The 15,754-nt window shown below is 49.8% G+C and overlaps 5 protein-coding genes across 5 annotated transcripts; 2 read left to right on the forward strand and 3 right to left on the reverse strand.

The window, feature by feature from the left end:
• Window positions 1-598: 598 nt before the first annotated feature.
• On the forward strand, window positions 599-2,269 carry Z518_00263 (uncharacterized protein; the record flags this gene model as incomplete). The annotated part of the gene is made up of 3 exons (XM_013420866.1): window positions 599-723; window positions 785-912; window positions 978-2,269. The coding sequence occupies 3 exons, from the start codon at window positions 599-601 to the stop codon at window positions 2,267-2,269; spliced, it is 1,545 nt and encodes a 514-aa protein (XP_013276320.1).
• A 136-nt stretch (window positions 2,270-2,405) lies between these two features.
• On the reverse strand, window positions 2,406-4,750 carry Z518_00264 (uncharacterized protein; the record flags this gene model as incomplete). The annotated part of the gene is made up of 2 exons (XM_013420867.1): window positions 2,406-4,492; window positions 4,537-4,750. The coding sequence occupies 2 exons, from the start codon at window positions 4,748-4,750 to the stop codon at window positions 2,406-2,408; spliced, it is 2,301 nt and encodes a 766-aa protein (XP_013276321.1).
• A 1,109-nt stretch (window positions 4,751-5,859) lies between these two features.
• Z518_00265 (uncharacterized protein) lies at window positions 5,860-7,557 on the reverse strand (the record flags this gene model as incomplete). The annotated part of the gene is made up of 2 exons (XM_013420868.1): window positions 5,860-6,986; window positions 7,044-7,557. 2 exons carry the CDS (start codon window positions 7,555-7,557, stop codon window positions 5,860-5,862), a joined length of 1,641 nt encoding a protein of 546 aa, XP_013276322.1.
• A 2,858-nt stretch (window positions 7,558-10,415) lies between these two features.
• Z518_00266 (uncharacterized protein) lies at window positions 10,416-13,039 on the reverse strand (the record flags this gene model as incomplete). Its single annotated transcript, XM_013420869.1, has 4 exons — window positions 10,416-11,709; window positions 12,324-12,492; window positions 12,690-12,866; window positions 12,916-13,039. The coding sequence occupies 4 exons, from the start codon at window positions 13,037-13,039 to the stop codon at window positions 10,416-10,418; spliced, it is 1,764 nt and encodes a 587-aa protein (XP_013276323.1).
• A 1,120-nt stretch (window positions 13,040-14,159) lies between these two features.
• Z518_00267 (uncharacterized protein) lies at window positions 14,160-15,018 on the forward strand (the record flags this gene model as incomplete). The annotated part of the gene is made up of 6 exons (XM_013420870.1): window positions 14,160-14,275; window positions 14,325-14,434; window positions 14,508-14,542; window positions 14,608-14,770; window positions 14,845-14,879; window positions 14,932-15,018. 6 exons carry the CDS (start codon window positions 14,160-14,162, stop codon window positions 15,016-15,018), a joined length of 546 nt encoding a protein of 181 aa, XP_013276324.1.
• Window positions 15,019-15,754: the final 736 nt, after the last annotated feature.

The following is a 15,754-nucleotide window of genomic DNA, read 5'->3' on the forward strand; positions in this document are numbered from 1 at the left end:
GTCGATTCGTATTCTGCTAGGCCAGTACAATGCATTTGATGCCTCTGAATCTCGGTAAGCGAGTACGGTAGTTGAAGTTCGCGACTCAAAGCAGAACGATCATATCCGGGGGGGTGGAGTACGAGGGGGCGACGACAAAAGGATTTTGCCAAATCCACATTTGGTCTTGGCAAGGCTGGGGGTTACCGAAGTGGTGCACCACTTTCCGACCCAACCTCTCCCTCTGGAGACCAGTGAGACGAAAAGAGGTCGTCTGCCATACCGCTAACGAACCGTAGGCCAAGAAAAAGAGGAAAATGAAGCAGGGTTTCACACGTGTGAATGCCACTAGTGGCGGTGTCATTTAGGATGTGCCACGGAAATCAAGGACCAAGTCAACACGATAACGCGTTGCTGCCGCACTACAACAGTCTTCTCCCAGAAACACGATCACGAACCAAGCCACTACCCCGTGGTGCATTACCCCCAGGATGGAGTGCCTTAACCGAATGCTCTAAGCCCCCATCAATATTTAAAGAGACTTTCCTTCAGGCATTAGCTCTATGTCTCCCTCATCATCACGTCTCTTCCGGATTTAACAGAGAAGGCTACAATCACCATGGCCAGCATTACTCACGAGCCCAAAGAGACTCCTCAAATTGCCCATATGGAAGGGGGTTTGCAAAGTGACGCTGATGTCCTCCATATCAAGGCTGGATTGAGTGGTCAAGCCGGCACTGATGAGTATTCTCTCGCCAATCCCATTTCCCTCCCAAAGTCTTTGGCTGCTGACATGGTCGTTTAGATATGGGCAACCATTGGCGCAATTCGACCCGGTCGAAGAACGGCGTCTCATGTACAAAATTGACCTGTACATTGTCCCCATTGTGGCTCTCCTGTATTTATTCTGCTTCATCGACCGTGCCAACATCGGTGAGCAAGCGCCTCAACACCCCATCTCTCTAGCTTCCCTTTGCTAATAAATCTCCGCTAAACAGGCAATGCTCGACTTGCGGGTTTCGAAGAGGATCTCGCCCTCACAGGATACCAATATAACCAAGTCCTATCCGTGTTCTATATCTCGTACATCGTTTTCGAAATCCCGGGCAACATGGCCTGCAAATGGATCGGACCCGGTTGGTTCATCCCCGCGACGACATTGGGCTTTGGCATCATGACCGTGGCATTTGCGTTCGTTCGTGACATCCACTCCGCCTGTGGCGTTCGATTCCTGCTCGGTGTTTTCGAGGCTCCTATGCTGCCCGGAATCGCATATTACATGTCGCGCTGGTATCGACGTTCGGAACTCGCTTTTCGTCTTGCACTGTACATCGTTACGGCGCCGTTAGCCGGGGCATTTGGAGGTCTGTTGGCATCCGCAATCTTGAAACTCGATTCATTCGGAAGCACGAAAAGTTGGGAAATGATTTTCGCGATTGAAGGCATCGTCACGATCGGCCTTGCGCTCATCGCCTTCTTCGCACTCACCGACCGACCAGAGACCGCCAGGTGGTTGACCGACGACCAGAAGCAGTTGGCGATTGTCCGCCTCAAAACTGAGCGCGTGGGCACGACTGAAGTTCTCGATAAGCTCGACAAACCGAAACTCCTCCGAGGAATCCTGAACCCCGTCACATTGGTGACCGCCTGGATCTTTCTCCTCGAATGCATCACCGTGCAGGGTCTCGCATTCTTCGCCCCGACGGTCATCCGAACCATCTACCCGACCTACTCGGTCGTTCGACAACAACTCATGACCGTCCCACCGTACATCGTCGGTGCAGTCTCCGTTGTCGCATCCAACCTGCTAGCCTGGAAAATCGACCGTCGCAACATCATCATCACATGCAGCGCCGTCCCCGTCGTGGTAGGGTACATAATGTTCCTGGCCAGCGAGAACGCCAAAGTCCGGTACGGAGCCATCTTCATCATCGTCATGGGCGCTTTCAACGGCGGTGCGCTATGTAACGCCCAGGTCTCCGCGAATGTGGTGAGCGACACGGCCCGCTCATCCGCCATCGGGACGAACGTCATGTTCGGAAACATCGGTGGGTTAATCGCAACATGGGCTTTTCTGCCCTTCGATGGGCCGAACTATCCCATTGGCAATGGGTTAAACCTTGCAGCGCAAGCGACTGTGTTGATCTCTAGTATTGCTCTCGGTGTCTGGTTGGCCCAAGATAACAAGAAACGAGCGCAGGTCGATGTACACGCGAGGATTCTGGGCCTCAGTCAGAAACAGGTGGCAGATTTGGATTGGCGACATCCGGGTTTCACATGGCGTCCTTGATTGGGGCAGCAAGCCTTGCAGATGCGGTTGCTGTGCGGTAGATTTGAGCTGCCTGGTGGTGGAATGCGGTTGCACTGTCAGATATGAAGTTTTTCGTAGCGGTCAGATGCGTTCGTTGCCTATTCAGTCCAATCATCTATCGCAAAAGCTTCATCCCAGCAGAAGCCTTGGCCAACGAGTGCATCAAACTGGTCAGATAGCTGACAATAGGGATGCAGTAGTATTCGCTTTCGTCTCGACTCGAAAGCAGTCCGGCCATGCTCATCATAACCTCTGCTGAGTCCGTTAGCGGCACCATCCTGGGTTCATCTGGAGGATATCTTCGTATACAAGCAGTGCCGTTCCCCAGGAGAATGAAACGTCTCAATTCTGGTGTTTCATCGCCGTCGAGCCGGACCAGAGGTAATTTATTCTCGGCACCGTGGAAATTTCCCACCTGCGCTGTTTGCACGCTAGTCTGGCTGGTCGCCAGCAGAGCGTAAGCCCACATGGTGAGACTTGCATGGTAGATCACCACGGCATGGTATCCACGCAGATACTGCAATGGACACTGAACCGCCGCTTTGGCAATCTGACCAGCATGAAACAAAGCATGTCGGGACTCGGGCAGGCCGATCCATGATCGAAGACGGGAAGCGGCTTTCCGAGCTTGTTCTTCGCCCTCCTTTCCCGCGAGGTGTTGGATATCCTCGAGCGAGACGTACAGATGCATCAAACCGAGCTCCAGCACCATTTTCACGCAAGGATGCATTGACTCGAAGTCTTCGGAAAATCGTACAATCAGGTCTTGACTAGTGGCCACGAGTTGCTGGCGGAAGTAATTCACCGTGACCAGATTCGGGTTGCTATTCAAAGGCAAGGAAATCGCTCTCATTTGAATGAATTGCCACACTCGCGACCAGAAAATGGAGACCATCACCCTGAGGCTCATCTGGAGATCAATGTGACCGTGGTGAAGACTCAGTAAGCCTGGATCTTGGAGACAATTCTGAAGTGTCAACGGGGATAGATTTGGGGGACGTTGTCTCGTCAGAATTTCCTGCCGCCAGATTTCAGCTGATTCCGCTTGCCACATCTCTGCCGAACATGGCATGGTCAGATTGATCTCGAAGTAAGATACCACAGGTTGACGAAAGAGGGCCGAGGACGTTTGCACATCTTGAAAAAGGACATGATAGACAAGCCTCTTGAAGGACTCCTCCTCGACCCATCTCTTCCAATGCACCTCAAGAGTCTGACGCCGATTGTCGTCGTTGTCGTTTAGAACTAATAGACTGTCCCGCTTACTCCAGAACCGACCTCCTCTTCGAAGCATTGTCACGACAATCAGGGTGAAGCTCTCGGCGATCTCGATTTTGCGTCGTGATGCACTATTAAGACCGACTTGGAGTATCAGAAGAAGTGCTTGTATCGAACGTAGGTCCCGAAGATTCCTGTTATCTTCTTCGAATCTCTTCATGATGGCGAGGCGGGCAGCCTCCTGCAGGGCGAATCCAAGCTTGCGGATCTCCGGTCGCCTTGAGTCGGCAGCACCAGCGCATATCAAAGCCGCCAAAAATTCCTCACATTCGTCGTCGAGGTTGAGTGTGGGAAAGTGAATCCAGGGCGATATTTGTCGAACATGCCTTATTTTGAAGTCGGCAAGTAGACAAGAGAGAAATTCGGTCGACGGAAAACAAGACACCACTTGACGTTGTACTTGAGGCTCACAGGTTCTCAATATCATGGAGAGAAGACGATCGCGACTCGTTGCTGACAAGCGAAGGCCTGAATCCACTTCTCGTGATTGATGCTCGGCAATGGAGTGATCTCGGGGCAGGGTGAGGTGAATCTGCTCTGACACACTACTGTCTTCTATTGAAGGGTCCCAAAGCCAGATAGATTCCCTGAAAGCTTGCTCGCCAGCGTGGACTGCTCTTCGCACCGCTGGTGTTTCCATGCCGCCGCGGCTACCGATTGAAAGGTTCTTGTCTTCGGTTGTGGCGGTGCGCATGGGAGCAAGGGGAGAATGTACACGGTCGAAACCGGAGGAGAGGGAGTCTGCGAATTCATTAAAGCCAAAGTGCAGCACGTTTGGTAGTCCTCCTGTACTGTGGCTGGGAAACTGATTGTTAGACTGGTCTGTATTGATAATACCATGGAGGAAGTTGCCCATGAGGATGTCGTCAAATCCACCTTCGACACCGAGGAATGGGTCGGGTGCTTCATTGCACATCATGCTGTCTAGACACGATCAGCCATGCAAGGCTGCGGGGGATCCCACTCACTTGAACTATATGATTCTGCCAAGTGCATAGGCAACTCATCGCAATTCACAGGGTGCGGAGTATCCGAGTCCATCATCGTATTTGTTGACCTCTGGCCTTGGTCGAGAATGAGGTCATTATGAACACGCGTCTCACGGAACGCACAAAGCTGCTGCTGCTGCTGCTCCTCTTCGAGCGCCGTACTGGACGATTCGACAGACGGCAGGCAATCCATGGCTGAACTTGCAGGGACAATGTTTTGCTGTCCGGTTGCTGCGGCAGATGTCGGAGCGTCACAGGGAATTCTTTTCGCTACGCAACGCTCGCAGGGGCGATTGTCGCTGCATCGCAATTTCGCTTCCGCACAAGCGATGCATGCACTTCTTGCTCTGTGTTTTCTGACACCTCTGGAGGTGCTGCGTAGTTGTTCATTGATGTTGTGAATGCTAGCGTGTCGGCTTAGAAGATCGCTATATCCTATCAGAGACGAACACACTGAACGAGTAGGAGTAGTAGTCGATACCGTCTTGCGAAGCCCTTACCGCACGTTTTGCATACAAAAGGTCTTTCACTTGTATCTAGCCTTTGTTATACTAGGGGTTGTATTTGGGCTAGAGGGTTCACTGACGTGTGCGAAAATGACGAGCTAGATGGTCCGATCGAGTATAAGTCTTCTTGCAGACATGACACGCGAAAGGACTCGCGGAGCCCGTCCCGACCTGGTGACTCTGAGTAACTGCATGATATTGGTAATGGTCGTTATGCATTTCCACAGTGATAGCAGCGAAACACTCATGATCGCTTCCGATGGGGGTTGGAATAAAAGGTTGAGAATGTCGGGGAGGAGCGGGGGGAGGCGTCTAGAGCGAGCCTAGAGTACGGAGTAGAGCACCTAACTAGTATTGGCGTTTCCCCAATCTCCAGCAAGACGCCGAGGTTCCCCCTTCCGGGGCCCCTCCCACGACTAGAGTAGACTAGCGTAGTTCTGGTGGCTTAGCATTATCAAAGGCGCCAAAGCCCGAGTCAAATGCCCGAATTGAAACTCTGCCATGAAAACATCATGAGTGGTACGAGCTTCATATAGTATGTCCAGTTCAGTAGGACTGACGTCACCCATATACCGCATGATCCCTGATTATATCTCCAGGCTCAGTTCTTGGGCCACCTGTCATTGTATCCGTGAATATCTCTATGTAGCACTGAGTTTCCCGCGTGAAAATTTCTACGAATGAACCCGATCCTGACATGCACTGACTTCCATTGCGCAATCACCAAGGGGCGTTCCTTCGGCTGTTCCTCGCGTATTTGGCCCCTCTCTACACTCTTCGTTAATACCTGACGGGGTCATGTCAAGATCGACAAGTCCTCCATCTCATATCCTTGTGGCTGGATCATTATATCTGCTCCCGTCCCGCTACCAGCAATTAAACCTTTGGCACCTCCAGGTATAACTTCCACAGGACTAAGGCCCCTACCAATTACCTTGACTGTGAAAACTCCTGCGACGATCAAAATCACTGTTACACCTATGATCCCTGCCATTGTGAAAGCAGTGTACTTTAGCATCGTGACGCCCATGCCGTGATCACCTACCATGCCCACTATGAAGGAAACCGTCACCGTCAGCCATGTTAGTGTTACCATCAGTATCGTGGACACAACAAATGACTTCCACCTCGGGGAGCTATATATGGTCGTGCTCGTATCAGGGATGAGTCTCCCCATTGTGTCCATGTGTTCCTCCATTTTGACTTGCTTGTGTGTGACCCTATAACGTCCGTTCCGGGCCAACGCACCTATGCCGCGAATGAAAACGTATAGGACGATGGCAATGGATGAAAGTATGAAGAAAACACCGACAAAGTCGTATAGCAAGATATTCAAGTCGGCAAGGCGTGTGCTCATAGCGAGGATGCTAGAGGAAAGGGACAAAGGGAGAAAAACAGCCGCAAGCACAGTCAAACCCTTGACGTCGCGTGACTCGTTGACGTTGAGGTTGTCTTTGTACATGTCCCACGCTAGCTTATAGCGCTCGTGATTGGCATTTGCTAGGCTCTCCAACTGAGTGTATTCATGGCGGATGGAAACCAGGTAACAAAGTAGTGACGCCGGTGCAGTATCGGCGATATCGGCCTCGAAGCTCTGGATCACGAACTCGACCATCTCTGAAAACTCTTTGACGTGCCGACAGAATTCGAATGAATGCCTGAGGCGCTCGATTGTGGCCGCTGTATTACCAGAACCGCGGTATAACAGGTTCATCTTTGTTGAAGGGAATGTCGCACGACAAATCTCTCTGAGTTTGCGAACATGGAGACGGATATGTTCCAGTATGATAAGCTTGACGAGCTGTTGCCTTGAGAAGCCAACAGATGGAACGCGCTGTGACCACTGAGACGACGGGAATAGGGAGCCCAAACCATCTGCAGCCCGCATTGGACCGGAGAAGAAAGTGGGGCGCCTGTAGATGACTGTTTGATCTAGTCAGGATAGCTTCTTCGGGTAAGACGAGATCTCAACGCACGTACTCGCTAATTCATCGGCTTTTGACAGTCCACAGACTAGATATGTGAAGGAATGCCCCAGGTTCAGAGGTTTATACTGTTTCGACATCTGGGTACAAGGCAACTGCAATGCTATTCCAACATCCAGGCCCTCGCGATTCTCATCCCAGAGCGCATTTAAAAAAGTCGGGTCTGATGCTAAGGATTGGTAACGGTCAAATAGGTGGCTCTGCAGCCTTGGGCTGTGAACAAGCGGCATAAACTTGATCTTTGTAAACCACCGGCGCAGATGTTGCTGCAGGAGCAAGCCGACAGGACGGGCGCCTCCGGCATTGGTGCATATATCGAAAACTCGGATCGACTTCGGGGAGATGTCAGGCAACTGGCTGAGCTTAACTGCCGGGTCGTCGTTCTCACGTATGGAGGCCTGCACAGTCGCGGGAGTAAGCGAAAACGGTATATCGGTAACTTGAATCCAAGGAGACTTTGGGTCTTTCGCTTGGCCTGCAGAGGCTGGGGTGAGTAAGACCGAGTTCATGTTGGTAGGACTCTGAGAAGCCCCGAGAAGCCAATTCCGGGAGGTCCGTAGGCGCACAGCCCCTTGTTCAAGACATGATTGAAGATGAATGTTGAGGAAAGAGAAGACAGGAGACTTTTGAATGTGGGCCTGATAAATGTGTGTTTCAGTTTAAGATTGAGTTGATTTGGCCCCATGCCATTCCTTTGGTGTCTTCCAGGCTTTGAGACTAATCACGACTTGCATGAAGCTAGTTAGCGAGGCGCACCTCGAATTAATGCAATAGGCAGAATTCGACCGTCGAGAATCCATCCAGGAGACATGTTGAACAATTGATGGCCTATCGTTCACGACTAACCGGGTTTATTATGCAACATTCGCTCACCAAACTGTATCACCATTGACAGGCAGCAATGATGACGTACACTCGTTAGATAGATATATAGATAAACTCTATCCTGCACTCATTCGCAGAGCCAGAGCATTTTCTCTCAATGAAGGGAAGTTTAACAAGACAGCTGAAAAACTAGCCCCTAAAAGTCTGTAATGATGTCGGAAAAATTCGCCCATGATGAAGATACAAGCCATTTCCCCCTTTACCACGGTAGGGAACGGCGCGTTGCGCTGTGAGCAAGGGTCGATGACAGTTACCATAAAACTCTGGTTCGTCCTCTCCTAACCCATTCTGGGTTCGAGTCAAGCGCTCCAGCCTATAACATTCTCCGATTTTGGCTCGGGTGTCCATGAAACATGGGGCCGACTACACTCTGAGAACGTTCGACGCAATTCTCCAATTCCTGGTACGAAACGAGAGTGCATTCGGTAAGTGCGCAGGATTTAGTACGAGATGGAAGGGCGAGATGTTCGTTTCTAAGCTAGCAAAGATCTCCATTGTCGAAAATAGGGTTATGCAAGTAGAACAATGGAAGGAATCTGGCGGTACGTCGACTTCTTTAGAATGAGGAGTGAAAATAATACGATACGCAAAATAGACGTGGAGCCGTATGTAGAGACGACGTTAATCGGAGTGCAACTTGAGATGTGTTGAATGCTCTATCTTAGTGCCCTTCTGAGGACCTCTTATAGATGTTGCAAGAGAGCCCCGTGGCACAGAACAACTATCGGGATTGCTATTGCTTATGGAAACCATCTAACAGTGTAACATTAGCTGTGCCCCTGACAAGTGTCCATGTCTTGGGGGGGGAAAGGGGGTAAGACAGACTAGGGCCGGCACGAGATTTAGCATCCAGAATAACGCAGCTTTTGCCTAAGCGCCAACTCTCTCCCGGTTTGGCGCTTGCGAATCTCCACTGGGGTTTTAGCCTGTATGGTCGAGCGTTTGCGAGCGCTGAGAATAGCAAAACCCCATTATTAATTACGTCCTCGTGGCTATGGTCGCGAACAGCCAAGGCTGCAGCCAATCCTTCGTGTGATTTTTTTACGGAGGACTTGTTCCATTTCGAAGGAGTTCAGAGACCATCAGACTATATAGTTCTCGAAGGGTGTTCGAAGCGAACAACACTATGGAGGGTCTTTACGAGCCTTGGCGTCGCCACTTATCAGAGAATCCCCCTACATGACACTGCAAAACTTGGTGCAACTTGAGATGTAAAGGTGATGAACGGTTTGGCACTTGGTGCCTGTCATACAGGGAGGATGTCGGTGTCAGGATCATTGAGCAACCACACGAGAAGCTCTAGTTGCCTGATTCCTATCCGTTCTTATGTCTCCTGCGTGTATCTATGGAACCAACTAGGAAAGATCCTATGCCCTCTGACTTTATGCCCACCCATGTTTGTTCTCCTTACATAATCTACATACGTAGCACTCCGCTATACTAGAACGCCCAATGTTCGTCAGATCTGTAGTATACCCAGTCAACCAGCAGCAAATCTTATCATTCATTGGACAATTTTCCACCTTTGTGTCCGATTTGCAGATACTTCTGAAATCAACTACACGATACTTTCGCATACTTGGGGAGTGTATGATGATGAGGTTACCTTTAACGATCTGCGAGATGGATCTGGCGAGGGCAAGGCCAGCTAAGCTAAGATTTAGTTCTATGAGGAACACGCGCGAAAAGACGATCTACATTATTTCTGGATGGATACTTGCCGTATCGCAAAGCGAACCATACTGAGCGGAAGCCATTGCCTCGGTGTTCCGCTGCTACTGCGACACAGAAAAGTACTACGTATACCTATCAGACATCTCGGCTCGCAAACGCGAAAATGACCAGAGTGAGCTGATGTGGGAACCGACTTTCGGAAGAGTAGATGGTTCATTCGGGGCTAGATGCTTCAAGAACTGCTTGCTCCGAATTAATTCATTTTCCTAGAAGTTTCGGGATTCTACCTTGGGGCACTCTAACAAGAGGTCCCTTTTCCCTTCTTTTCCCTTATCATTTGAATAGAGGGGAAGGGCCGAGCGTGGATGTTCTTATGGGTTCTTCCATGCACTCCACGAGTCTTCCACACAAGGTCCCTACGCAAGAAGGCTTCCCAGCTCGAAGTAGCATCCGTTACATGCCTCGTTGTCTCACCATTCACCGACCCTCCCCTCTATTGGGGAGGACCCCGGTCTTCGGTTCGAGGCAGAAAGCAGCCATCATGGACGATGGGCGCTTGGCGCAAGGAGGCTGTCCAATGAGACGGATGTGGGATTGAGAGGGTGAGCTAGGTGAGCATGAGGGTGAATTAGATGAGCTGGAAGAGCCGTGAACAAGTCGTAGGCGAGCATAGTGTTTGGGGTGAGCAAAGGGGCGAGCAACACTGACGAAAAGGGAATCGAAATATAAAGAATCTGGATCAAAATACTCCTGAGTTGTAGATTTTCACGACGAATTATTTGTCGCGTTATTGATATATCAAAGTATTTCAAGCTCTTGACGCCGCTTGCTCATTGTATTGCCTAATATACTCCTTACCATAGTCGTTTCCATTCGGGGTTCGGATTAAAGTATGGATATGGAATGGCAGGGCTTCCTTATTTGTCAGAAACAGCCCCGTGTGGTGATCAAACTCAATCATAATCACAGGGCTGTGGATTTTATAGTAAAAGGCGTCCACGTCGGAGAAACTACCGATCCAGCTGAAGAACGTCTTTGACCAATGTTGGAGGATTTCTCGCATTCGTTGATCTAAGGATTTCTCGGGCAGGATATCCAGAGATATCCTGATTATGTTTTCGACAGCGCTTTGTGCCCACGTTGGAAACTCGACCACCGGAACTCCTTCATACGGAATGACTCTATTATCCTGGAAGGCTCCGCCAAGATGACGCTGATCGGCGCGATGGAAACGCCATTCCGGCATGTTGGGGTCCTCCAAGTTGTCGTAGACGCGTATACGACATTGGAGATCCTGGGGGAGAGATTGCATGAGAGCCAGTCCTCTGGCTTCCTGAGTGTCAAAAAGTAACAAACCATCGTCGGATCCGCCGTCATCGATCACGTTTGGTTCAGCACCCATGAAGACAGGAGAGAGCACCATCTGGGTGTTCAGCACAGTACAATTGAGACATAAGTGATGGCCGTATAACTGCCAACCCCAAGGCCTGTCCCGACGAGGGGGCATCTCTCCGTAGAGGACGAAGTTGTACGAATCTCGATTCAACACGCCCCTTCCATTTACCAAGCGACCCAAGAATGCGTTGACTTTCATGCAGCCGATCGCTCTCTGGTAACCTGAAGGACTCAAGCTCGCGCGCATCAGGGCGTGTATCTTTTCTGCCAAAGCATCGGAGATTTCTTCGAGGCGAACTCCATTTTTGAAGACGTAAATTTCGGGATTCATCCACTGTCGCCATTGCAGAGCGTCGAGGTCGTGACATATCAGTCGGCGCTCCTGTTCGGAGGCGCAAAGGAGAATATTGTTCACAGCATCAATCATTGCCTGGACAGGAGCTCCATGGTCATCGTTCACACCGGCGAGTTTGAAGAGACCTTTTTGGACCACGCCATCTGTAGTGATACCCTGGTAAGGAGCACTGATCAGGCCGTTCGCTAGACTCATCCAGTCTGCCACGAATGGTTCCTTTATCCGCAGGTCTCCCCAGGTGTGCGCATCGCATGATGACAGATGTTTCAGACGTGGAAAATCTGGCTTTGGCAGATAATCTCGAAATGAAGGGCGCGCGGAAGTTCCAGCCTGAGCTGGCATAGTGACATCGCTAGAATATAATCAGAGCTTCCAACTAGAGTAATCGTATAGACGGAGACGATTCTCGATATCGCCCACATCAACTTTTCTACGCCTGCCACTAGAGCTATACTTATGCTATGAATGCAGGTTTTCTCCTAGTTACTGAGGGTAATGTAGAAACATGTTTTAGCGGAAAAGCTTCCGTCTGCTGTTGTTCGAAGTCGTAATCATCAGCCTAGGTTCGCGCCAATCTTCGGGCAGTTTAACCGGCATCGGAATTGGACCTTGTGATGCTGCCAGCACTGTGGAGCCGATCGTTGGGGCAAAAGAACCTCAACCGTGGCTTGACTCGTTCTTGTTGATTAAATAGATTGCTCGTTCGTATGGACTACCTTCTCCTTATTATTCCGTGGTCTTGGTGTTCGCAGCGGCTGGCGCTGTGTTGACGAGCGATCTGACAGACTTTATGAAGAGTAGAAACAAACGGTCGAACTTCTTGTGCGAATTGAATTGACGGGGCTCTCAATTTGAGTGTAAGACCGAGCACACCTATATATCTATCTAACCAGTGTGCACCAACGCTGTTGCCTATCAATGGTGTCACAGAATGAGTCGGCCTGTCGCGAACGAGAGGTTACTAACTGCTCAACACGTCTTTCTAAAGCCCTATCGAGATCGGCGTCTTTGAAGACAATTGCAGGGGATTTGCCGCCGAGCACGAATGTCATCTGTTTCAAATTACTCTCGACAGCATTTTCGTGAACTTTGATGCCGGAGACTGCCGAGCCTGTGATGCTGATATTCGCGATGCCTTTGTGAGACGTCAGAACACCCCCCGTCTCTGCACTCCCAAAGACGAACTGCAACCACGCCGGAAGGAAAACCAATTTCTTGAAACAAGCTCGCCAATTTCAAAACGTCGAAAGAGGACTTTTTCAAAAGATTTGAAAATGTACCAGTCCTAGTTAGACGTGCAGCTTCCCTATAAGATCGAGGACGGTTTAGTACCTATCGCATTCCCTCCTGTAAATGCTAGCACTATTTTCCAATCAACGTAGAGGAATGATCCATTCCAAGACGCGGTGCCAGTATAAACTCTCAGTGGCTCGTGTTGAACAATCTTGTACATATCGTCATCTATACTAAATGATTCGCCTTCGATCTTGTCAGCCGGTCCAGCGTAATCTTAGCCCGTCAGCAAATGGGTCAAATCAAGTGTATTTCATTGTCTCACGCCGATAGAAAGCTGCCAAATGAGGGATGTCCATGTACAAAAATGTGGTAACAGATATACTTATGAAGAGAGTCTCGACATTTGCAAGCACTTCGCTGTCCGGGCTCTTGTGAAAATGTTCCATGGCGCAGAGATAATGGCATCTTTTGCCCTATCTACCGCAATGTCGACATATTTGCCAGCTACCTGGACTTGGTCGAAATGATGGAACCGTCATATGGATTTTTCACCGTCAGCATTCTCCTTGATTTCGCATCTACAAACTTTCCTTCTTAGCAACACAACCACCCTCCTTCCCGATTTTCAATAGGTGGGGATCACTTGGATCGTTTTACTTCATTGTTGATAAATAATTATGTCTCGCAATGTGGTAGAGCCATGGATCCCATCTTGTTTCGTCGTAATCACAAAAGACATGTTGTAAGCTACGTAGGATACTCATGGCCCATAATATTTATGTAGCTGATTAAAACGAATATATCTCGACGAGCAAGTCTGATTAGGTGTGGGTGCGGCCGACGAGGGTGTGAATCTAAATGTCACAGCCTGCCAGAGCTCGGGATAAAAGGCTGTGGTCATTCATCGCACCCATAGGCCCTCGATTTGCCGAAATATCGGGCCGAATTTCTAACCCCCATCCACAGGTTTCTTGATGCCAACGTTTGGAACAGACATGGAGACTCGGTATCACGTCCAACCTTTCTCCGCGTAATCCATGACGGATGTCAGGGTTGTTCCCCATCGTCTGTGGGGATAGGAAAGCCATCAAGTCGGGAATAAATGAACAAAGCAGGCGTGCATAATCACGATCGGACTGCAAACCAAAATCCGTTCTCGATTTGAGAAACAATGAGAGCCGCGACCATTACCGGATGGTCAAAACCTCTGGACATTCTCACTGTTGAGGGGCCAAGGCCAGGGCCGCGGCACATTTTAATAAGGGTCACGGCCTCCTCGCTCTGTATGAGCGATATTTTTGTGTGGAAAGGCCTTGCACCGGCAACTCTTCCTTATTGCAGAGGCCACGAGCGTGGGTATTCGGTCCAAAACAATCCAAGTGCCGATACTGAACACTCGAATAGCGGTGGGCGTGGTGGAAGAGGTCGGCAGCGGCGTTGTTGGCTTCAAACCTGGAGACAGGGTCGGCTTTATGCCACCCTTCGAGACTTGCCGTACGTCAAGGCTTCGTGCATCCATAACACCCACAACAAGAACTGAAGTGCGCTCTTGTCCAGAAACTTGTGATGAATGTCTTACCGCACGACACCGATACTGTCCCAAGAGGAAAGAAGTTGGCTTCTATACGCCTGGCAGATCCACTGTCAACCGCAAAAATTCCAAATTCAATCACGGACGAAGAGTAACACGACCTCTCGGACGCACACTTTCCCAGTCTGACTGATTTCTAGAGCTGCGTCATCGATGTGCGCCGGTGTGACTGCATTCAATGCAGTTTCTGAAGTGACTAAGGGCCAACTAGGAGGATCAGTGCTCAATATCATTGGTGTTGGAGGAGTCGGTACGCTCCTGACTGCTTGCACAAGCCGATCGACTCGGCCACTAATCCTCATTCAGGCTATCTTGCCGTACAGTACGCGAAAGCAATGGGTTTATCGAGTCCATGCTTGTAAGTTGGTAAGCAGTTTCGCAGGTTGAGGACTTGGCTCATAATTTTGCTCTCAGATGACATAGCGTCTGACAAACTACAACTGGCACGGGACGTTGGGGCGGAGAAGACCTTCAACCATTGTGGCGAGCGGATCTAAAGCAGCCTATGCATTCGCACTGAGGACGGTAAAAACGCATGCGAGAATCATTACTCTCGGAGTGCCTACTGAGCCGGTCCCTATCACGGGTAAGTCCCTTCTCGATCAATCATCGAAATCCTCCTCGAACCCGGACATTGCATTGACCTAGCCTTCCGACCAGTGGCGGCAGACACTCGTATGAAGATTAAATACGAGGTAAAATTCCAAAGTGCCTCTGATTGGGGCATTGGAAACTGACTTTGTGCAGAAGAAGAATTTTGTCGACATGAATCAAGGATTCCAAGACATGGTCGATGGCAAAGTTGTAGGAAGATATGTTTACAGCTGGCAATGAAGGCAAAAAGCTAATCACGTTTTGGTATCCTGGTTCCGTTGAGCCACTGGCACCACGTTTCCAGCAAAGAAGGTCACGAGGAATGTGTCCTTCTAGAAGTCCCTCGGAAAGACTTGGGTGTTGTCCTATTGCCGCTCCGCCACGGCAGCTTCCACGCATAGCTTAGGGTACGTTAGAGGCAAACCCCCTTGATAAAGAACTTTCTTAAGTACTTATAAAGGGAGAATAGAATTGCTGAGACCATTTCGGCAGCCTTTCCACCGCTGTATAGCCAAGTGCAAAAATCGGGCTATGGAAAAAGATGCTATCAGCGTCTGCCGCGCATCTCTCAAATTTACTCGTAAATAGAGCTTATCCTGTGCAGAAGTGTGCTTTTCATTCGAGCCAAGTAAGCATACTTATGTCCCAAATCAACCAAATACGGCTTGATATCCACGTGAGATTGCTCTATGCTGGCACTCTTCTACATCAGTTGAAAAATGGCGCTGAATGATTGACGCACGAGACGCTTAATCGTCCGCAGCAAACGTACCCGTGCCTGCCGCCTTTAGCACTGCCCCAGTGTTCTCTTCAGTGTTTCCACAAAGTTCCGATATGGGCCATTCCTTGCACAGAAATATTTTCTGTCGGTCCGAGAGTCGGCCCGGATGCCTATTAGTGCACCCTAGAGGTCATTCTCGCTACATGAATTCTTATAACATGCACGTGAACGTGCCAACTTTCGTGCTTTTCCGAG

Source organism: Rhinocladiella mackenziei (assembly GCF_000835555.1).
Source record: "Rhinocladiella mackenziei CBS 650.93 unplaced genomic scaffold supercont1.1, whole genome shotgun sequence".
NCBI lineage: Eukaryota > Fungi > Ascomycota > Eurotiomycetes > Chaetothyriales > Herpotrichiellaceae > Rhinocladiella > Rhinocladiella mackenziei.